Source organism: Oncorhynchus keta, chromosome 2 (genome assembly GCF_023373465.1).
Source record: "Oncorhynchus keta strain PuntledgeMale-10-30-2019 chromosome 2, Oket_V2, whole genome shotgun sequence".
NCBI classification, from domain to species: Eukaryota; Metazoa; Chordata; class Actinopteri; order Salmoniformes; family Salmonidae; genus Oncorhynchus; species Oncorhynchus keta.
The window spans coordinates 14,590,298-14,612,904 of NC_068422.1; the positions used below are offsets into that span (position 1 = coordinate 14,590,298).

Sequence of the window (22,607 nt, forward strand, 5' to 3'; positions counted from 1 at the left end):
CGCTTGGTCCTAAAGAGCTGTGGGTTGGTTGAGTGTGGTTATCTTCAATGTGACCGCTAGGAGGGGGCATTGACGAGTTGCATTGACGAGCACGCAGTCAGAGTTGACAGAGATTGAAAATAAATGTTTATAATTTTCAGAAAATCCATTTTGATCATTGAACAGATTTTGAAGTGATCTGTCAAAAAGTGTTGATATTGCTCAACACGTGTCAGAATATTGACCTGGTGATGCAGGCAGCACAGTAGCTACATCATTTTGGTACAGATAACCCCTTTGAATAGATTATAAAATATTATGTTTACATTTTAGTCATTTAGCAGACACTCTTACATCCAGAGCAATGTATTGTTTTTACCCCTTTTTCGTGGTATCCAATTGGTAGTTACAGTCTTGTCTCATCGCTGTAACTCCCGTACAGACTCAGGAGAGGCGAAGGTCGAGAGCCATGCGTCCTCCGAAACACAACCCAACCAAGCCACACTACACGGTTAACCCAGAAGCCAGCCACACCAATGTGTCGGAGGAAACACCGTACACCTTGCGACCATGTCAGCATTCATGTGCCTGGCCCGCCACAGGAGTCGCTAGAGCGTGATGGGACAAGGACATCTCTGCCAGCCAAACCCTCCCCGAACCCAGACGACGCTGGGCCAATTGTGTGCTGCCCCGTGGTTCTCCCGGTCAGGGCCAGCTGCAATAGAAACTGGACTCAAATCAAATATATTTATATAGCCCTTCTTATATCAGCTGACATCTCAAAGTGCTGTACAGAAACCCAGACTAAAACTCCAAACAGCAAGCAATGCAGGTGTAGAAGCACGGTGGCTAGGAAAAACTTCCTAGAAAGGCCAAAACCTCAGAAGAAACCTAGAGAGGAACCAGGCTATGAGGGGTGGCCAGTCCTCTTCTGGCTGTGCATGGTGGACATTATAACAGGACATGGCCAAGATGTTCAAATGTTCATAAATGACCAGCATGGTCAAATAATAATAATCACAGTAGTTGTCGAGGGTGCAACAAGTCAGCACCTCAGGAGTAAATGTCAGTTGGCTTTTCATAGCCGATCATTGAGAGTATCTCTACCACTTTTGCTGTCTCTAGAGAGTTGAAAACAGCAGGTCTGGGACAGTTAGCACATCCATTGAACAGGTCAGTGTTCCATAGCCGCAGGCAGAACAGTTGAAACTGGAGCAGCAGCACAGCCAGGTGGACTGGGGACAGCAAGGAGTCATCATGCCGGGTAGTCCTGAGACATGGTCCTAGGGCTCAGGTCCTCCGAGAGAGAGAAAGAAAGAAAGAAAGAGAGAAAGAGAGAATTAGAGAGAGCATACTTAAATTCACACAGGACACCGGATAAGACAGGAGAAGTACTCCAGATATAACAGACTGACCTTAGCCCCCCCAAGACATAAAATTCTGCAGCATAAATACTGGAGTCTGAGACAGGAGGGGTCAGGAGACACAGTGGCCCCATCCGATGATACCCCCGGACAGGGCCAAACAGGCAGGATATAACCCCACCCACTTTGCCAAAGCACAACCCCCACACCACTAGAGGGATATCTCCAACCACCAACCTACCACCCTGAGACAAGGCTGAGTATAGCCCACAAAGATCTCCGCCACGGCACAACCCAAGAGGGCGCGCCAACCCAGACAGGAAGATCACTTCAGTGACTCAACCCACTCAAGTGACGCACCCATCCTAGGGACAGCATGGAAGAGCACCAGTAAGCCAGTGACTCAGCACCTGTAATAGGGTTAGAGGCAGAGAATCCCAGTGGAGAGAGGTGAACCGGCCAGGTAGAGACAGCAAGGGCGGTCCGTTGCTCCAGAGCCTTTCCGTTCACCTTCACACTCCTGGGCCCGACTACACTCAATCATATGACCTACTGAAGAGATGAGTCTTCAGTAAAGACTTAAAGGTTGAGACCGAGTCTGCGTCTCTCACATGGGTAGGCAGACCATTCCATAAAAATTGAGCTCTTTAGGAGAAAGTCCTGCCTCCAGCTGTTTGCTTAGAAATTCTAGGGACAATTAGGAGGCCTGCGTCTTGTGACCGGAGCGTACGTGTAGGTATGTACGGCAGGACCAAAACGGAAAGATAGGTAGGAGCAAGCCCATGTAATGTTTTGTAGGTTAGCAGTAAAACCTTGAAATCAGCCCTTGCCTTAACAGGAAGCCAGTGTTGGGAGGCTAGCACTGGAGTAATATGATCACATTTTTGGGTTCTAGTCAGGATTCTAGTAGCCCGTATTTAGCACTAACTGAAGTTTATTCAGTGCTTTATCCGGGTAGCCAGAACGTAGAGCATTGCAAGTAGTCTAACCTAGAAGTAACAAAAGCATGGATTCATTTTTCTGCATAATTTTTGGACAGAAAGTTTCTGATTTTTGCAATGTTACGTGGATGGAAAAAAGTTGTCCTTGAAACAGTCTTGATATGTTCGTCAAAAGAGAGATCAGGGTCCAGAGTAATGCCAAGGTTCTTCAAAGTTTTATTTGAGACGACTGTACAACCATCAAGATTAATTGTCAGATTCAACAGAAGATCTCTTTTTTTCTTGGGACCTAGAACAAGCATCTCTGTTTTGTCCGAGTTTAAAAGTAGAAAGTTTGCAGCCATCCACTTCCTTACGTCTGAAACACAGGCTACTAGCGAGGGCAATTTTGGGGCTTCACCATGTTTCATTGAAATGTACAGCTGTGTGTCATCCGCATACCAGTGAAAGTTAACATTATGTTTTCGAATAACATCCCCAAGAGGTAAAATATATAGTGAAAACAATAGTGGTCCTAAAACGGAACCTTGAGGAACACCGAAATTTACAGTTGATTTGTCAGAGGACAGACCATTCACAGAGACGAACTGTTATCTTTCCGACAGATAAGATCTAAACCAAGCCAGAACTTGTCTGTGTAGACCAATTTGAGTTTCCAATCTCTCCAAAAGAATGTGGTGGTCGATGGTATCAAAAGCAGCACTAAGGTCTAGGAGCACGAGGACAGGTGCAGAGCCTCGGTCTGATGCCATGAAAAGGTAATTTACCACCTTCACAAGTGCAGTCTCAGTGCTATGATGGGGTCTAAAACCAGACTGAAGCATTTCGTATACATTGTTTGTCTTCAGGAAGGCAGTGAGTTGCTGCGCAACAGCTTTTTCTAACATTTTTGAGAGGAATGGAAGATTCGATATAGGCCGATAGTTTTTTTATATTTTCTGGGTCTGGCTTTGGATTTTCTGGGTCTGGTTTGGCTTTTTCAAGAGGGCTCTTCGATACTGCACGGTACTGTCTTTCCAAGCTAGTCGGAAGACTTCCAGTTTGGTGTGGCGCCATTTCAGTTCCAATTTTCTGGAAGAATTGCTTCAGAGCTCAGGTATTTTCTGTATACCAGGGAACTAGTTTCTTATGACAAATGTTTTTAGTTTTTAGAGGTGCAACTACATCTAGAGTATTGCGCAAGGTTAAATTTAGTTTCTCAGTTCGGTGGTTAACTGATTTTTGTTCTCTGACGTCCTTGGGTAGGCAGAGGGAGTCTGAAAGGGCATCAAGGAATCTTTGGGTTGTCTGAGAATTTAATAGCACAACTTTTGATGGTTGGGGTCTGAGCAGATTATTTGTTGCGATTGCAAACGTAATAAAATGGTGGTCCAATAGTCCAGGATTATGAGGAAAAACATTAAGATCCACAACATTTATTCCATGGGACAAAACTAGGTCCAGAGTATGACTGCGACAGTGAGTAGGTCCAGAGACAAACCAGAATCTCTTGTGGCACAGCTGGCAACTGCGATGCAGTGCCTTAGACCACTGCGCCACTCGGGAGACCTTCCAGAGCAACTTACAGTTAGTGCGTTCATCTTAAGATACAGTACCAGTCAAACGTTTAAACACACCTACTCTTTCATTTACTCTTAGGAAATTTAGGTCTTAACTCTTATTTTTCTTAAAACTACATTGTTGGTTAAGGGCTTGTAACAGTAAGGTTTGCACCTGTTGTATTCGGCACATGTGACAAATAAAATAGGTTTTGATTTGATTTCAACCAATGAACAATAACATTCATTCATATTTCACTCACATTTCATCTTATTTGTTCTGGATCAAAACATACAAGGCCAACGGTAGCCTTCATTCACTTGATCCACCACTAAACTGTGCAGCAATTGCTAATGTAAATACTATGGTCATAGGTACTGTACCAGTCAAAAGTTTGGACACCTACTCATTCAAGGGTTTTTCTTGATTTTGACTATTTTCTACATTGTAGAATAATAGTGAAGACATCAAAACTATGAAATAACACATATGGAATCATGTAGTGACCAAAACAGTGTAAAACAAATCAAAATATATTTGAGATTTGAGATTCTTCAAAGTAGCCACCCTTTTCCTTGATGACAGCTTTGCACATTATTGGCATTCTCTCAACCAGCTTCACCTGGAATTATTTTCTAACAGTCTTGGAGTTCCCGCATATGCTGAGCACTTGTTGGCTGCTTTTCCTTCACTCTGCGGTCCAACTCATCTCAAATCATCTCAATTGGGTTGAGGTCAGGTGATTGGAGGCCAGGTCATCTAATGCAGCACTCCATCACTCTCCTTGGTCAAATAGCCCTTACACAGCCTGGAGGTGTGTTGGGTAATTGTCCTGTTGAAAAAACAAATGACAGTCCCACGAAGCGCAAACCAGATGGGATGGCGTATCGCTGCAGAATGCTGTAGTAGGCATGCTGGTTAAGTGTCCCTTGAATTCTAAATAAATCACAGACAGTGCCACCAGCAAAGCACCCCACACATTACACCTCCTCTTCCATGCTTCACGGTGGGAACCACACATGCAGAGATCTTCTGTTCACCTACTCTGTGTCTCACAAAGACACATCGGTTGGAACCAAAAATCTCAAATTGGGACTCACCAGACCAAAGGACAGATTTCCAATGGTCTTTTGTCCATTGCTTGTGTTTCTTGGCCCAAGCAAAAGTAATTACTTAAAAATCATACTATGTGATTTTCTGGATTTTTTTAGATTCCGTCTCTCACAGTTGAAGTGTACCTATGATAAAAATTACAGACCTCTACATGCTTTGTAAGTAGGAAAACCTGCAAAATCGGCAGTGTATCAAATACTTGTTCTCCCCACTGTAGGTAAATGCCCAAATAAAGGAAACACCAACATTGAGTCTTAAAAGGGTGTTTGGGCACCACGAGCTGCCAGAACAGCTTCAATATGTCTTGGAAGGAAAATGCACCCCACAACACAACATATAATTTGTATCTCTCATTTACTCATGTCTTTCCTTTATTTTGTAAGTTACCGGTTGCCTCCAGTCGGGAAGGCCTGTGATTTCTTAATCTGGCCCTGGACATTTCCTGTTTTCATCAGGCTGGTCATGACTTTTTTCATGTGTCAGGTAATTCATCCCTTGAAATGGTTGGATGGAAACGTGGTTAGCAAGCCCCTGGCTGTCCGCAAATAAATAAATAAAAACTAGACAATGTGGCCATCTGCTTTGCTTAATATAAGGAATTTGAAATTATTTATACTTGTACTTATACTTTTAATACATAAGTAAATGTAATTCATAAAAAAGTTATTTCGATACTTAAGTATGTTTTAAACCAAATACTTTTAGACTTACTCAAGTAGTATTTTACTAGGTGACTTTCACTTTTACTTGAGTCATTTTCTTTTGATGTATCTTTACTTTTCCTCAATTATGACAATTTTCACCTTTTTTCCACCACTGCTGATTTGTACCGTGAGTATACTTGATCCTCTTCTTCTCGAAAGGTTGTTTTCAGGCGCTCTTTTGCCCTCCAATCTTGTTTTGCAAACAGGTTGCAACTCCACTCCACAAAGAGGCGGAAAAGAGCAATCTAGTTAGTGGGCCTGTGTACAAAAAACTGAAAGAAGAAAAAACATTGACGTTGTAATCATTGTAGCAACAAGCGCGCGGTTGGAGGCAACGCGACGATCATAATATATCATCCGTTACGGTACTGTAACATGTTTGTCAACAATTAAATATGTTGTTTTTGTGTATATTTGCTGTCGTAAGAGCTGAAAAACTGAACCTTCTTTAGACTAACTCGTCTAAAGGAACGAGTACTTATATTTTGGATAACGACGGTGTGCTAGCAGCCGGCTAGATTACTAAAGTTTAACGTTAGTAGCTTGTCACACTAACAAACAGAATGCTACGTTACTGCGTTCTCTTTTCTCGTCATGTTTGTTATCTAGCTATGCAACTCAAACCTCATGTTACCTGGCTGAGTCGTTGATTCATATGAGCACAGTAATAATAGTCATTGGTAATGCCTGGTACTCATTGTCAGTAAATTGTTAATCATCAGTACTTTGCGAGCCAATTCATCTCACTGTTCTTGCTTTCATACAACACGACAGACCACCATGGCTTCCGATGACATTGCCCTGCTGGCCGAGGCGCTGTCCAAGACTCATGTAGGATATGGAGAGTTGAGCTACAAGGGCCAGGGACTGAAGCTGGACAACACAGAGTCTGGTGAGTGCACTGATTGCAAACTGGTCAACAACAGGAGACTTAAATATGGCCATTGTTCTCTAACAATGCCAACACGGTTAACAGCTTTGATAATAGTCTTCTGTCATCTGTTGGTGAATCTGGTTGTCTCTGCAGCGAAGGAGTTGGTGCGGGAAATAGAGGAGTACCAGGGACTCCGGGCCCTGCGGTTGGAGGGAAACACAGTGGGAGTGGAGGCAGCGCAGGCTATCGCCAAAGCCTTGGAGTGCAAAGACCAACTTCAGGTACTGGGTGGAGAGAGGTTTGAGATCAATTGTCTGTCTCCCAGGATGAACAAAGCAAACTGACTTGAGCCTACTGCTGAAAATAGTGAAGTCACCCATTCACCCCATGATCCTTAGGAGGGTGTCAGCATTTTACGGTTGAGTGTATTTCTTTACATCCTGCTTTAACTGTTTATTTTTTTAGAGTTGCCACTGGAGTGATATGTTCACGGGTCGCTTGCGCTCAGAAATCCCAACTGCCCTGGTGAGTAATCACTAACAACCTCCCCTTCCCCTTGTGCTTCATCTAATTTTATACATATACTGATATACAGTGACAAGAAAAAGTATGTGAACCCTTTGGAATTATCTGGACATTGCATAAATTGGTCATAAAATTTGATCTGATCTTCATCTAAGTCACAACAATAAACAAACAGTCTGCTTAAACTAAAACACAAACAATTTTACGTTTTCATGTCTTTATTGAACACAGTGTAAACATTCACAGTTCAATGTCTTACTGTGGACTGATGAACATCAAGGCTTTAAGAGATCATTTTGTGACCCTTTCCAGCTTTATGCAAGTTACCAATTCTTAATCTTGGGTTTTCTGAGATCTCTTTTGTTGGAGGCATGGTTCACAGCAGGCAAGGCTTCTTGTGAATAACAAACTCAAATTTTATGACATTTATGCAGAAATCCAGATCATTCCAAAGGCTTCACATACTTTTTCTTGCCACTGTATGTTCCACAAGTCTGTAGCTCTTCCTGTCTCTCTTCATCCTCAGAAGTCCCTGGGCAGTGCGTTGATGACAGCAGGGGCCAGACTGCGAGAGCTTGACCTGAGTGATAACGCCTTTGGGCCAGATGGGGTAAAGGGCATTGAGACTCTACTGAAGAGCTCTGCGTGTCACTCTCTACAGGAGCTGAGACTCAACAACTGTGGCATGGGCATCGGAGGGGGCAAGGTGAGAGTTTGGAAACACCAATTGTGTGACTGCTAGTACTTACTGACTTAGGAGCATAGGCCATCAATTACTTTTCTCCATCATTCATTTTTCTGGTCTACTGTTAGGATGTGCCACAAAGTAACCAGCGTTTTGTCTGTTAGATCCTGGCGGCAGCGTTGACTGAGTGTCATGAACAGTCCAGTGCTCTCGGTGCCCCACTGAAACTAAAAGTGTTCCAAGCAGGCAGAAACCGCTTGGAGAACGAAGGAACCACAGCCCTTGCCCTGGCATTTCAGGTACAGACAAACGGACACAAACTGCAACTTTATGATGAGGATCTATCCCCATATCATTATTCTCTGTAATAAAGACATGTCTCTTGTTCACACACTGAGCTTGTTAGATGCAGCTTGGCCTAATATCTTGCTTTTTTTTCTCCCCTCTCTTTTGTGCACTCCCTCCCCCTAATTTCTCTCGCACTCCGATTCTCCATCTCCCTCCTCCTCTCTCTTATCAGCTGATGGGAAGCCTAGAGGAGGTGCACATGCCCCAGAATGGGATCAACCATGCTGGGGTGACTGCTCTGGCCACCGCCATGCAGCACAACCCCCACCTGCGCATCCTCAACCTCAACGACAACACCTTCACCAAGAGAGGGGCGCTGGCTATGGCTCAGGTATTACTGCCAAATTGTCTGCCTAGTGCTCTGCTGTAGTCAAACATCTTGGTGCTGGACAAAATTGTTATTTAGCTGATTGGGGCCATCATATACATTTTAGTGTATTAACAAGGTTTTATTTTACGAGTTCTCTTAATTTATAATGATCTTTTCCCCTCTCTGTCCCCAGGCTCTGAGGCACCTGAGGACTGTGCAGGTGATCAACTTTGGGGACTGCCTGGTGCGTTCTGAAGGGGCCATTGCTCTCTCTGCTGTCCTGAGAGAGGGACTGCCCACTCTTAAGGTCAGTAGAGGTGTGTGTGTGGGTGGATTACCCATTCTTGTCTGATTGTTCATTCCTGTGTTCAGGAGCTAAATCTGTCCTTTGGGGAGATCACGGAAGCTGCAGCACTGGTGTTGGCTCAGGCCGTACAAGACAAACCCCATATGGAAAAACTGGATCTCAATGGTATTATTCACCACGCACTACTTCAATCAGTCCGAATGGCCATGAAATATAGATCCAAGTGTTAATGACAAATCCATTTTGTGTGTTTTGTTTATAATATATGATCTGTTTTTGTCCAGGTAACTGTTTGGGGGAGGAGGGGTGTGAGGCTCTGAAGGAGACCATGGACAACATGGACAGGGCTGACATACTAGCATCTCTCAGGTAGGTGTGTGTGGATGTCATCACAGGTGTAATTATACAACATTTAGCTATCGTCCTAGATGCTGTATTGGCCTTGTTCTACGCTCTATAGTGATGATGAGGGAGAGCCTGATGAAGATGAGGTTGAAGATGAGGAGAATGGCGAAGAGATGAAGGAGAATGGAGTGAAGGATGAAAGAGAGAGCCCAGTGAAGCTTGAGCCAACTTGTCATCCAGAGATCCTCTCTTTCCTCAGCTCCCCCATCACTGAGACACTGCTCAAACTGGGGGACAACAGGACTGGACTCATCCAGCAACACGTAAATTATTACTGTGGTCATGGGCCATTCACACTTTAACTGTTGAAGTGTATCTGAAGAGGGCCTTGTTGTGTAAGGTTAGAAGGCAATAACAGTTGTCATTGGGTTTTAACATCTATTGTGGAAACTTCTCTGGTCAGGTGGATGTCTCTGACCCTGATAAGGTTGCCGATGCCTTCCTGAGAATCTCCTCTCTGTACAGTGATGACCATGAGGTCAAGAAGGCTGTCCTGGAGACTATTGGTGAGCCTAAACAGTCAAACACCCTCTTCTCTAAGTCCTGTCCGGCATCCTGCCTTGTCTTTGTGTTGGAGTGGGACTCTTAATGTGACTAAGTTGCGCTGCTTGTCCTACAGACATCCTGTTGAAGAAGGCATTCTCTGGTTCCTCCCTGCAGACCTACAGCTTCCTGTCCACTCTACTGGTGATGCTGGGGCTCCTCAAGGTAGCAACACTATGTACAACATGCTTATACCGTTCACTGAGTCTCAGCCATGTCAGTTACCATGTTGGGGTCAATCCATTCAAATCCATTACTTGCAGGAAATTAACAAAAAATGTCCTGTTTTCAATTAGATTTATTTAACTTGACAAGCTACAAAAATGTAGCCCAACTCTGATTAGCAGTAATGCCAGCCCTAATGTATATGGCTCCCATGTTAATCTGTGCTGTCCAGGGTGAGGGCAAGGTGAAGAAGGTGCAGGTGTTACCTGGTCACCTGTTGGTTTTGGAGCACGCTGTCCAACAGGACTACTTCCCCCAGGACCACGCCACCCTGCTGGACACCTTTGTCGCCAGGTAAGGCTGTGTGTGTGTGTGTGTACCCGTTAGTCTGTCTGGGTAGGTTGTGGACATTGAATAGTAGGCAGCTCCATGATCCTTGGGGTCTCAAGGGTGTCCCTCCATGAAGAAAAATAACAAATCTAATCTTCTAATACATCACAATGGAATAAATTACATTTCAATACTGTCACTATAACATCAGAATGGCGTCTAGACGCACAGAATTTGAATTGTATTTATATGGTGGTGGAACTGGAGAATTATGACATCACAATGGCTTCTAGACGCACATAATTAGAATTCATATTTATATGATGGAGGAACACGGTATAATTCTAGTTCGATCCGTCTAGACGGCATTTTAAGAAAAACACATCTAAATATAACTTTTCAACATTGCCTGCTACAGAGTGTTTTCACTACTTATAAAAACTGAATATTGTAGGGCTTCCCTCATGCCCCTTCCCATCACTGTGCTAGCAGCCATGTGAGTGCAAGCTAGCTACCAACCAGAACATTAAGCTAGCCAAGACTAGCTACACAAACAGACTATAAAGCTACAAGTAGTGAGTGGAGTTACAAATGGACTGTACTAAAGAAGTTAAATGTCTTACCTGTAATGAAATGTTTTACACACACACAGCTTACTTGAACACCGGGTCCCCACATTTCCCACTCGCCCACACTGACTAGTCTGAAGCCACAGGGCTCTTCTCGCAGGCTCTATTACATTTACATTTACATTTAAGTCATTTAGCAGACGCTCTTATCCAGAGCGACTTACAAATTGGTGCATTCACCTTATGACATCCAGTGGAACAGCCACTTTACAATAGTGCATCTAAATCTTTTAAGGGGGGGGGGTGAGAAGGATTACTTTATCCTATCCTAGGTATTCCTTAAAGAGGTGGGGTTTCAGGTGTCTCCGGAAGGTGGTGATTGACTCCGCTGTCCTGGCGTCGTGAGGGAGTGTGTTCCACCATTGGGGAGCCAGAGCAGCGAACAGTTTTGACTGGGCTGAGCGGGAACTGTACTTCCTCAGTGGTAGGGAGGCGAGCAGGCCAGAGGTGGATGAACGCAGTGCCCTTGTTTGGGTGTAGGGCCTGATCAGAGCCTGGAGGTACTGAGGTGCCGTTCCCCTCACAGCTCCGTAGGCAAGCACCATGGTCTTGTAGCGGATGCGAGCTTCAACTGGAAGCCAGTGGAGAGAGCGGAGGAGCGGGGTGACGTGAGAGAACTTGGGAAGGTTGAACACCAGACGGGCTGCGGCGTTCTGGATGAGTTGTAGGGGTTTAATGGCACAGGCAGGGAGCCCAGCCAACAGCGAGTTGCAGTAATCCAGACGGGAGATGACAAGTGCCTGGATTAGGACCTGCGCCGCTTCCTGTGTGAGGCAGGGTCGTACTCTGCGGATGTTGTAGAGCATGAACCTACAGGAACGGGCCACCGCCTTGATGTTAGTTGAGAACGACAGGGTGTTGTCCAGGATCACGCCAAGGTTCTTAGCGCTCTGGGAGGAGGACACAATGGAGTTGTCAACCATGATGGCGAGATCATGGAACGGGCAGTCCTTCCCGGGAGGAAGAGCAGCTCCGTCTTGCCGAGGTTCAGCTTGAGGTGGTGATCCGTCATCCACACTGATATGTCTGCCAGACATGCAGAGATGCGATTCACCACCTGGTCATCAGAAGGAGGAAAGGAGAAGATTAATTGTGTGTCGTCTGCATAGCAATGATAGGAGAGACCATGTGAGGTTATGACAGAGCCAAGTGACTTGGTGTATAGCGAGAATAGGAGAGGGCCTAGAACAGAGCCCTGGGGGACACCAGTGGTGAGAGCGCGTGGTGAGGAGACAGATTCTCGCCACGCCACCTGGTAGAAGCGGCCTGTCAGGTAGGACGCAATCCAAGCGTGGGCCGCGCCGGAGATGCCCAACTCGGAGAGGGTGGAGAGGAGGATCTGATGGTTCACAGTATCGAAGGCAGCCGATAGGTCTAGAAGGATTCCCCTACATGGGAGCATTGCGATCCATAGGTCGGGATTTTTGACCTGGTTACATGTACATTGAACAACACAGCAGCTTTTCGGCATGTTTTGTTATTTCTCTATAACAAAAAATCTACCACGAAGTTATCTCTTTTACATTGGAGGTCAATAGGAAGGAATTTAGGTTTTCTTCAATTTGTGTGTAGTCAAGGGGAATTCCCTATTACATAAATATAGACTGGGACTATTGGAAAGTCATTTATTGCACTGTGATGTAATTAGACCTGGGTTCAAGTACAGTACATTTGTATTTTAAATACTTTTTCTGTGTATTTGGCTTAATCAACTACTTCTATATGAAAATAATTTCCTATAAATACTATTTGAAACTATTTTCAAATACATTTATTTTCTTGTTTTAATTTTATCTTGTGATGAGCTTAGATTTTCCCACTGTCGTGGAGGTAAAAGTTCTTCTGCGTCTGTGTATGCAACCTACAGGCACGGGAAGGCCCTGAAGTCCTGCAGCCATGCCCGAGATAGTCTCAAGTCCACACTGGAGAGAAGGATCTCCCCGGAATGCTGAGCCCTCCTGCAGCCCAAATGAACCAGTCAAAGCCACACAACCTACGCACACACTCCCACTCAGGACACACACTGCACTGATAAAGGGACATTCCTTGCATGAGGACCTCACATAGATACTTTACACTGGACAGAAGAAGGGGATGAAAACCAATCTACCTACACTCAATACATACCTGTGCGTTTTAGATTCATGAAGCTCCTCCAGTGAAGATGTATTGAAGACTAGTTATTCAGACAGGGTTTCCTCAATTTTATTTTTCTATTTGATCTTGTTACTATTTTTTTTTACAAAAAAGGGACATTTTCGTTAAGCCTTTAAACTAAAGACATTGTGGGTGAAATTATTTGAAAAACAGAATAAATATTGAAGTTGATGGGCACACAAACAAGAATGGTGGTCAGATTCAGTAAGAACATGGTATTATGTTCTAGATGAACCTAGCTGGCCACGTCTGTACTGCTCAGCCTTAATATTATCCCACCATATTATTCCTGAGTTCAACCAGGTCAGATTCATTACTGTGCATCAGACGGTGAGGAGTGGACTACAGTATGCCTGTGCATCGCACCGTATGGACAGGAATAGACATCTATGTATCTATTGCTCTTGTACTGTATGCTGTTATAACTATGTGGAGCTCCAGAGACTAACTTGTTGAAAGGGAACTTATGGGGGAAATAGAATTTACCTTTGATTCTCATGTGTCTTACAACTTTAATGTAATGACCATTGATCTGTATAACATTGGAATAATGTACAGTATCATCAGGACTATATTGATGTTTTTCATGTTAATCTGATTGTATTGAGGTGATGTGATAAAATATTACTTTTCCAAGAGTCCTCAGTGTGTTTTCCATTTAATCAAACTTAAACGGTAATCCTCAAACCAGAGGCAATTCCTCTTGTTTATTTTCACTGCCAGGGATTTACCTCAACATCTATGTTAAACACATGTATGCCTACATTAGACCCATTAAGAGGTGTAAATATTTGATAGGAACACCAGTCACTGACATTTAGTTGTTGGAGAGTTTGGTTAGTTGGCCTCAAGCCTCCCTATAGAAGCCGTACAGTAGCTAGGCGATATGCATACTGTTTATACATCCCCTGAGGCGCAGCTCTACTGCGCACTTTGAAACCCACGAGAAATGAATCGAAAGACGGGGTCAGAGTGAATGGAGGGATAATGAAGTTTATTTTGGATGGGGTACAGCCAGGGGAAGAGCATGGGAGAGAGACCAGGGACCGTGAGAGAATAAACGGCAGTACAAAGAACGGGAGCTGAATAACTGACACGAATACGGAGCGAGAGTGAGTGAGTAAATGGTGGAGAGATGCTGCCTAGGTTGCGTTAGAATGAAGAGTCGACTTTGTGTTGAGACCTTCAGATATTGATAATTAATAATGGGGAAAAACTGCCGGACTTTAATAACTTCTAGAGATTGGACAGAATGGGTCAAATACACTGTCATGATTTTCTGTCAGACTACACCTTATTTTAAAAAGACAGAGACGTGAGAAAGTTGTCGTGGAATAGCCAGGTAACGGTAGAAAACCAATAGAGGGAAATGTATTCCCCCATTCCCCCTGGTTTATTTACAGGAGACACTCCGCAGCGGTGAGTCCTGTGCCCAGCCGTGAATACACTGCGCGTCTTTGTGCGCACCCGGCGTGCCAGCTCAACTGCGGTCTAAACTGCTTATCCCCGGGGGACACTGACACACAGGCTTTGCCCTAGGAAATTCCACCGTCTCTTATTTCTCCCCCTCTCTCACAACTCTCTCTTTCTCTCAAAATTCACAACGGTGTGTGATCATTGTAGGTGGAGACATATTTGAAAAATGTGTTAAAACAGTTTTTCAATTGCTAAGTAGTAACAAGTAGTGGTCAACAAGGATTACATCGTTTTAGTTGGATTTATCTGGAAACTTTCCTCATTTCAGGTAGGGACAATCTCCCAAACCCATATTTCCATACTTAATGAATTGTTTTGGTTCAGGTATACTGCGACATCAGACTACAAGGTGATAACGGTTTCAGTGATGAAATAGCTTAAACGTGTGTATGTAGGCTATCATTGAAATACTGTCTTTAGATATGGAAAAACACTTTCAATTAGTGAATTTCCATTATGAAACTAGGAGAAACATTGGGATTCATGCCATTCTTGCTATTATTGGCTATTAGGCATACCCTCTAAATACATTTTCTCACAATCTGAATCTGGTGACGCATGTGATTGGAAAGGGCAGGTTTGACAACACGACAAGAGACACCACAACACGACAAGAGACACCACAACACTACATAAAGAGACACAACATCACGACAAGAGACACCATAACACGGCAAGAGACACCACAACACTACATAAAGAGACACCACAACATGACATAAAGAGACACCACAACATGACATAAACAGACACCACAACACGACAAGAGACACCACAACACGACAAGAGACACCACAACACTACATAAAGAGACACCACAACCCTACATACAGAGACACCACAACACTACATAAAGAGACACCACAACAACACTACATACAGAGACACCACTACATAAAGAGACACCACAACACGACAAGAGACACCACAACACAACATAAAGAGACACAACATCATGACAAGAGACACCACAACACGACAAGAGACACAACATCACGACAAGAGACACCACAACACTACATAAAGAGACACAACATCACGACAAGAGACACCACAACACTACATAAAGAGAGACCTAAGGCAACAGAACATGGCAGCAGCACAAAACACGGTACAAACATTATTGGGCACAGACAACAGCACAAAGGGCAAGAAGGTAGAGGCAGCAATAAATCACGCGAAGCAGTCACAACTGTCAGTAAAAGTGTCTGTGATTGAGTCTTTGAATGAAGAGATCACGATAAAACGGTCCAGTTGTAAGACAATGACCAAAGCTGCATGGTCTCGTGGAGTTTTAGCCTACAATCAGTTAGGGAACTTTAGCATAAATATACATTATAACTGTTATCTTATGTAGGATATTGAATAAATACGGATTTATATCGTTTTACGAATGGATTAACCGTATGCGTAATTGGAGTTGTTGGGACCACATTTAAATACATGTATATAGATAGTTTTAACGCGGCGAGGTGTGAAACGGTCAAGTCGAGATGCGTCTCACTGAGTTGATAATTAAGCCGTGGAATGTAGACCGGCGGAAACCGACGCATACTTGCAAAGCTTTGAGAAAGCAAATAGCCCAAATTACTCTAGCCCGAAAAATAGACGGGTTGAGAAATTAGATTAACTCGATAAAGGGATAAGACTGAGACTCTCTAAATCATATCGGTCTACATGGGATATGGAATGGCTGTCAACTTTGTTTATCTTGTAGTAGAATAATATTTGCGCAGCCAGTTGAATCTCCTTTGATTTTCCAGATGTATTCGATGGACTGCCCCGTAGCCTTGAGGTCTCTGCTGGTACTGTTCTTGGCCATCCCGGGGGCGCACCTTGGCAAGTGCCCAAAGGAGTGCATATGTGACCAAATCTCACTCACTGTTACCTGTGTCAACAAAAACCTGACAGAGGTGCCTTCCACAATCAACGAGGTAAGCCTAAACCCCATGTGACTGACTCATTGAAATTTTGGATTTTATGAAGTAAGCCTAATGATTACAATTCAAGGGGTAACCTGCTTGAATTACAGCAGGGTTTCCCAGACCATGTCCCGGGGCCCCCTGGGTGGACGTTTTGGTTTTTGCCCTAGCACTACACAGTTGATTCAAATAATGCTTGGTGATGGGTTGATTATTTGAATCAGCTGTGTAGTGCTAGGGCAAACACCAAAACGTGCAGCCGGGGACACTACAGGTTGAATAACAAAATCATATTAAACAAATCTCAATCATTATCAATCCCTTCCCCCCATCAGATCACAGTGAAACTGGATCTGAGAAGCAACTACATCCAGGAGCTGCCATCAGGTGCGTTCAAACACACGCCGTACCTGACACACCTGTCCATGCAGCGCTGCAATCTCCGCACCGTGAAGGAGGGGGCGTTCCGTGCTCTGGGCCGTCTCGTCTTCCTCAACCTGGCCAACAACAACATGGAGATCCTCTATCAGGTGAGAGAGATTTGCACAGTGTTATATGTGACTGTTTCTGTGGTTTGACTATGTTTCTGGGGGAATTTGGTATTGAAAAAGAAAAGCTCCACACTCTCTTTCTTCATCTCATTTCCCTTTATATCTCTCTCTCTCTCTCTCTCTCTCTCTCTCTCTCTCTCTCTCTCTGTCTTGCCGCCACTCTCTCCCCTCCCTCTCATTCCCCCTTCCTCCCACTCTCCCCTCCCCCTTCCTCCCACTCTCCCCTCCCTCTCATTCCCCCATCTCCAGGAGTCATTTGACGGTCTCTCCTCACTGAAGCAGCTGCTGATTGACCGTAACCGAGTGGAGGAGATCCAGCCAGGGGCCTTCTCTCAGCTGGGGTTCCTCAACCTGCTCTCCCTCACCCACAACCAGCTCACCTATATCCCCAACATGGCCTTCCAGGGCCTGCAGAACATAAAGTGGTTGCGCCTTAGCCACAACTCTGTTAACTACATGGCCACTGAGGCCTTCGCAGGCCTGTTCACCCTCACGCGCCTCAGCCTCGACCACAACGAGCTGCAGTTCTTTCCTACTGAGACCATGACCAGGTATGATGGTTGTGTTATCTCTTCCCTCACATACACCACAACACCCTTTTTCCAGGCACTAAAAGGCCTATTCTACCAACCATCCATTCCTCATTCCCCTCTCTCTCTCTCTCAATTTTTAAAATTCAATTCGCTTTATTGGCATGACGCAACAATGTACATATTGCCAAAGCTTATTTTGGATATTTACAATATAAAAATAAATAAAAAAGAGAATCAAAATTGTAAATGGGACAACAGTAATAACAATAATCAAGGGTCAAAATAACCATACATTGAACAGTAACAATAAGCATACAGTAGAGGACATGTGCAGGTTGATTGGTCTGTCAGAGACTGTCCCTCAACTCATGGCAGGCAGCAATGTAGTGTGCTGCCAACCCACAGCTCTATGCGTCCTCCCCCAACAGGACGGGTAGCCTATCCTCATCAGAGAGGTCTTTGAAACCTTGAATAAGGGTTTCAAATTTGGGAAAATGACACTCTCTAATTGTTTTACATTTTTTACATTTTGTCAGGAAATGCAGCTCCGTCTCAGGTTCTCTCTCTCTCTCTTTCTCTCCCTCTCTCATTCCCTCTATCTGTTCCCTCTCTCCAGACTCCCAGAGGTGACCCGTCTGGACCTCAGCTTCAACCCCATGACATTCCTGGGTGAGGAGACTGTCTCCATGAACAAACTCACCCACCTCTTCATGGACCACATGTCCTTGCAGGACCTGTCCCACACGGCCGTGTCCCTGTCCCCCTCTCTCACCCACCTGGACCTCAGCCACAACCAGCTCCGTGTCCTCCAGCCCTTCACTCCAGCCTCCCCCAAGCTGGCCCGCCTTAACCTGGCTGGAAACCCCATCTACTGCAACTGCTACCTGCTGCCGCTGAGGGAGTGGGGCATCCGGAAGAAGGTGAAGCTGATGGGGGCTTGCGGGGGACCGGCTCACTTCTCTGGGGAGAACCTGGAGGCCATCCACCCCCGGGACCTGCGCTGCCAGAGCCAGGAGGCCATGCTGAAGGCTGAGTTTGAGGAGCAGACTAGGGTGATGTCGCCCCCCACCCCCGAGCCCATCAACAAGGTCAAGTGTCCTGCCAACTGTGCCTGTGAGGTGAGAGAGGGGGATGCTGAGATTTTGATATGGGTTATGATCTTGCCATCCTAAAATGTATTTACCTCACCAAACCCTCTCTCTCCTATCTTATTCCTCCTGTCTTCCCTTATCCATCCCGCCTGTCTTCCCTTATCCATCCCGCCTGTCCTCCCTTATCCATCCCGCCTGTCCTCCCTTATCCATCCCGTCTGTCCTCCCTTATCCATCCCTCCTGTCTTCCCGTATTCATCCCTCCTGTCCTCCCTTATCCATCCCGCCTATCCTCCCTTATCCATCCCGCCTGTCCTCCCTTATCCACCGCTCCTGTCATCCTTTATCCATATACTCTGTCCTCCCTTATCCATCCCGCCTGTCCTCCCTTATCCATCCCTCCTGTCCACCCTTATCCATCCCGCCTGTCCTCCCTTATCCATCCCGCCTTTCCTCCCTTATCCATCCCGCCTGTCCTCCCTTATTCACCCCTCCCGTCCTCCCTTATCCATCCCGCCTGTCCTCCCTTATCCATCCCTCCATTGTTCCCCTCAGGGTGAGACACACCACTCCTCCTGTGAGAACCGCGGCCACAACAAAGTCCCCCTCGGCTTCTCCCCCGACACGCGCCTCCTCGACCTGCGGGGCAACCACTTCCACTACATCCCTGCCAACAGTTTTCCCGGCGTTGCCAAGGTAGTCTCCCTCCATCTACAGCGCTGTAAGATTGTGGAGGTGGAGCCTGGTGCGTTCCATGGCTTGAAAGGGCTGGTCTACCTTTACCTCTCAGAGAATGAGCTTGACTCCCTCAGCCCCGACGCCTTCAAAGGCATGCCTCAGCTCACCTACCTCCACTTGGAGAAGAACAAATTCACAGTCTTCCCCAAGGGGGCCTTCAAGCTGCTGCCTGGTCTGCTGGCCCTTCACATGGAGAACAACTCCATCGCCAAGCTGGAGCCAGGGATCCTGAATGGGGCTGAGAAGCTGAGGGGGCTCTATCTGACCTCCAACTTCATCAATGGTGTGGCCCCCAGGGCACTTGAACCATCCCCCGACCTCGACACTCTTCACTTGGGAGGGAACAAGCTCAAGGAGGTTCCCAGTGATGCGCTAGCGAAGACAGGCAACCTGGGAGAGTTACGGTTGTCTGGGAATCCCATTCGCTGGATTGGGCCGCATGCTTTCCAGCCATTAGCAAGGGCACTGAAGGATCTGTATCTGGACGGCATGGGTTTGGAGAAGGTGAGGGGATATATTTACATGCCAGTACATCTGTGGTTTTCCTGTCACTCCTCTACTTTCTCCTTGTTTTCGTGTATCTCACTTCATTCCCTTCAATCTCGTATGCTCCAGTTTCTCTTCTCTCCTATTCCCTCCCCATGACACGCCTGTGTTTTGTGGTTCTCCTGCAGATGTCTAAGGACTCTCTGGCAGGGCTGGGTGCTGGTCTGAGGAGTCTATACCTAGAGGGGAACCAGCTAGAGGAGGTGCCTGACTTCAACCCTCTGACCGGCCTGGAGGTCATCAACCTGGCAGAGAACCCTCTGCTATGTGACTGCCCCCTGCTGCCGCTACGCATGTACCACATCCGCACATTACGCTCTCTCTATCACATACACACACTGATACATGCTTGCAAACTCCCCCTCTTTCTTCCTCGCTCATGTACACACGTGCTGTAACCCACTCATGTTCACCCTCTCATACAATCTGTAAACACACAATCATGTCTTAATGGCCACTCAGAAATATGCTGTACTCAACATACATGACAATGCCTTTATGTTAAAGCCTAACTCTCTTTCCCTCAGGTGGATTGAGAAGGTGAACCTGAAGGTCCGGGCCACCTGTGTCCACCCACCTGAGCTGCGAGGCCGGAGGGTCAAGGACGTCCACGTCTTCAAGGCCTGCCCTGGAGGGGAAAGCCTGCCCTCTGCCCCCCTCCCGAAGGTTTCCAAACCCCCCAAGTCCACCAAACCCAAACCTGCCCACCTCAATGCCCCCAGACAGGTCAAGGTGGTCAAAACCAAAGCTCGCAAGATTCAGACCCCAAAGCCCACCATCTCCAAGAAAACCACCAAGAGAAGCATGGTGGTTTGATTGCACATAGCTGTCACTATTACACGTAACTACAGGTGAGGAGATGTAACTGTCGGAGCTATAATGATGTGCCTCACTTGTCTCCCTCAATGCTTTGACCTCTGTAGATATGCACAACTCAACACAGAACAGACCAACACATACTAAGACAGACACACAGTGGTCTTCATAGACAGATGCTATTCTGAAGAGGGTAGAAAAATATGTAGAATTTCAATAATGTTGAAACTATTCTTTAACACCAGGATTATACTGTATGTTATTTCTATAATCGAGTGGCTTCCTGTTGAAAATGTTCTGAATTCATACTGTAACATTTTCAAATGTTACATTATGAAGTTTAGTCCGCTATGCTGACACTTGCTAGTGAAAACCAAACTGTAGGGAGCTCCAACATTTACTTCCCAATCTCCACATTCCACTGTACTAACACTCACTCTAATGGCCATTAGAGGGCAGTTTGACATACAGTATGTTGTAATTGCACTTTCTGTTTCCCACTTTGAAAACATTTTTGAATGTTACGGAGATCGAAATAAAGAATGAACAATTCTGTCAAGTGAGATGCTTGTTCAGTGTGGAAAAAGTTTGGCATTATAAAGAGCTCAAAGCTAGGTTCCTACCAGTACATAGCACTACCCTACTGTCTTGGTGTGTAGTAATGCATGTGGTTCATAGCAGATCCTAGTTTAGTCAGTAAAATGTCAAACGTGAAGGAAGATCATAAATCCCACAGACACTCAGAGCAACCAGTTCACTGAAGTACTTTAATCCAGGATTGTATATACAACAACGAAAAGGAATCTGGATATAAAACAAATAAACATTATACAACATCATCGACTGGGTGTTTGTTATTCAATGTATGAAAGAATGTCCTTAACGGGTGTCACAGTATTGGCCTTTCTGTTCAACTGGAACAGTTTTATTCAGCTCCAGAGCTGAGAATGTTCATAAGTGGGGCTCAACAGACTCATCTGATCTTCAGGTGATCCAAGGCTGTGATGGTGTAGAATGAAGTTAACCACAGACATTCATCTACGGTCAGTTTGGATAATTGTATTCAGGGTATATCAATTTCAGTGAGTCTCAACGTTCCATCGGTTCCACCTCTGTCTGTTGCTTTCTGCTGGTCCTCTCCCTGTGGCTCCTGCTTGACCACCCCCAGGGAGGGTGGATGGACCTGGGCCTCTGGCAGGGTCGGTGCGATGGGGGTCTCCACCTCCTCCACCTTCACTGCTATGACTAGAGAGAGAGAGGAAAAGAGGACAAACACAATGAGCAATTAAGAAAAGTGAAAGGCATTCAATAATCATCTACATGTTCTCTTTCTTCCAAGTTATCAACTACTAGTATGGCTGGACTGGAAGTCATTACAGGATGCGTTTCTACTCACTCTCCTGCTCCTCAGGTTCAGCCTTAATCTGCTGTGTGAGGGATGTATGTCTACTCACTCTCCTGCTCCTCAGGTTCAGCCTTAATCTGCTGTGTGAGGGATGTGTGTCTACTCACTCTCCTGCTCCTCAGGTTCAGCCTTAATCTGCTGTGTGAGGGATGTATGTCTACTCACTCTCCTGCTCCTCAGGTTCAGCCTTAATCTGCTGTGTGAGGGATGTATGTCTACTCACTCTCCTGCTCCTCAGGTTCAGCCTTAATCTGCTGTGTGAGGGATGTGTGTCTACTCACTCTCCTGCTCCTCAGGTTCAGCCTTAATCTGCTGTGTGAGGGATGTGTGTCTACTCACTCTCCTGCTCCTCAGGTTCAGCCTTAATCTGCTGTGTGAGGGATGTGTGTCTACTCACTCTCCTGCTCCTCAGTTTCAGCCTTAATCTGCTGTGTGAGGGATGTGTGTCTACTCACTCTCCTGCTCCTCAGGTTCAGCCTTAATCTGCTGTGTGAGGGATGTGTGTCTACTCACTCTCCTGCTCCTCAGGTTCAGCCTTAATCTGCTGTGTGAGGGATGTGTGTCTACTCACTCTCCTGCTCCTCAGTTTCAGCCTTAATCTGCTGTGTGAG

General features: G+C 45.6%; 3 protein-coding genes and 1 long non-coding RNA gene across 7 annotated transcripts in view; 3 read left to right on the top strand and 1 right to left on the bottom strand.

Annotated features, from left to right (window-relative positions):
- The first annotated feature begins 5,840 nt into the window (after nt 1-5,840).
- Nucleotides 5,841-13,556, top strand: LOC118372309 (ran GTPase-activating protein 1-like). Its single transcript, XM_035758148.2, has 15 exons — nt 5,841-6,005; nt 6,415-6,532; nt 6,668-6,795; nt 6,980-7,039; nt 7,566-7,745; nt 7,889-8,023; nt 8,245-8,403; nt 8,576-8,689; nt 8,755-8,854; nt 8,974-9,058; nt 9,150-9,357; nt 9,498-9,600; nt 9,714-9,802; nt 10,035-10,156; nt 12,629-13,556. Exons 2-15 carry the CDS (start codon nt 6,421-6,423, stop codon nt 12,711-12,713), a joined length of 1,680 nt encoding a protein of 559 aa, XP_035614041.1. The 5' UTR covers nt 5,841-6,005; nt 6,415-6,420; the 3' UTR covers nt 12,714-13,556.
- Nucleotides 13,557-13,857: 301 nt separating this feature from the next.
- chadlb (chondroadherin-like b) lies at nt 13,858-21,143 on the top strand. Of its 3 annotated transcripts, none has more exons than XM_035758145.2 (8): nt 13,858-14,034; nt 16,158-16,328; nt 16,652-16,846; nt 17,117-17,418; nt 18,017-18,518; nt 19,047-19,733; nt 19,904-20,070; nt 20,303-21,143. In XM_035758145.2, the coding sequence occupies exons 2-8, from the start codon at nt 16,158-16,160 to the stop codon at nt 20,589-20,591; spliced, it is 2,313 nt and encodes a 770-aa protein (XP_035614038.1). In that variant the 5' UTR covers nt 13,858-14,034; the 3' UTR covers nt 20,592-21,143. The 3 variants fall into 3 exon arrangements, with proteins under 3 accessions (XP_035614038.1, XP_035614039.1, XP_035614036.1); XM_035758146.2 differs by having other exon boundaries at nt 13,858-14,030; XM_035758143.2 differs by lacking the exon at nt 13,858-14,034 and adding an exon at nt 14,386-14,662.
- Nucleotides 21,144-21,339: 196 nt separating this feature from the next.
- Nucleotides 21,340-22,607, bottom strand: part of LOC118372308 (lethal(3)malignant brain tumor-like protein 2) — a 2,976-nt gene continuing 1,708 nt past the window's right edge. Inside the window, exon 5 of the mRNA XM_035758147.2 lies at nt 21,340-21,836. Coding sequence (XP_035614040.1) covers nt 21,655-21,836 — 182 coding nt within the window. The 3' untranslated portion in view covers nt 21,340-21,654. The remainder of the gene's footprint in view (nt 21,837-22,607) is intronic.
- Nucleotides 21,980-22,607, top strand: part of LOC127909968 (uncharacterized) — a 988-nt gene continuing 360 nt past the window's right edge. The window contains exons 1-3 of one of the 2 annotated variants that reach the window (XR_008073177.1): nt 21,980-22,118; nt 22,235-22,466; nt 22,525-22,607. The exon at nt 22,525-22,607 is cut by the window's right edge and continues 91 nt beyond it. This is a non-coding gene — a long non-coding RNA (uncharacterized LOC127909968). Of the gene's footprint in view, nt 22,119-22,234 lie in introns of both variants that reach the window. The other variant, XR_008073176.1, reaches the window with a different exon arrangement.

Bases quoted from the DNA above. Each gene is read 5' to 3' on its own strand.
- LOC118372309 (XM_035758148.2), top strand. From the start codon at position 6,421: ATGGCTTCCGATGACATTGCCCTGCTGGCCGAGGCGCTGTCCAAGACT. The intron at 6,533-6,667 runs GTGAGTGCACTG...TTGTCTCTGCAG, and splicing joins GCTGGACAACACAGAGTCTG to CGAAGGAGTTGGTGCGGGAA. The intron at 6,796-6,979 runs GTACTGGGTGGA...TTATTTTTTTAG, and splicing joins AGTGCAAAGACCAACTTCAG to AGTTGCCACTGGAGTGATAT.
- chadlb (XM_035758145.2), top strand. From the start codon at position 16,158: ATGTATTCGATGGACTGCCCCGTAGCCTTGAGGTCTCTGCTGGTACTG. The intron at 19,734-19,903 runs GTGAGGGGATAT...GTTCTCCTGCAG, and splicing joins ACGGCATGGGTTTGGAGAAG to ATGTCTAAGGACTCTCTGGC. The intron at 20,071-20,302 runs GTACCACATCCG...TCTTTCCCTCAG, and splicing joins CCCCTGCTGCCGCTACGCAT to GTGGATTGAGAAGGTGAACC.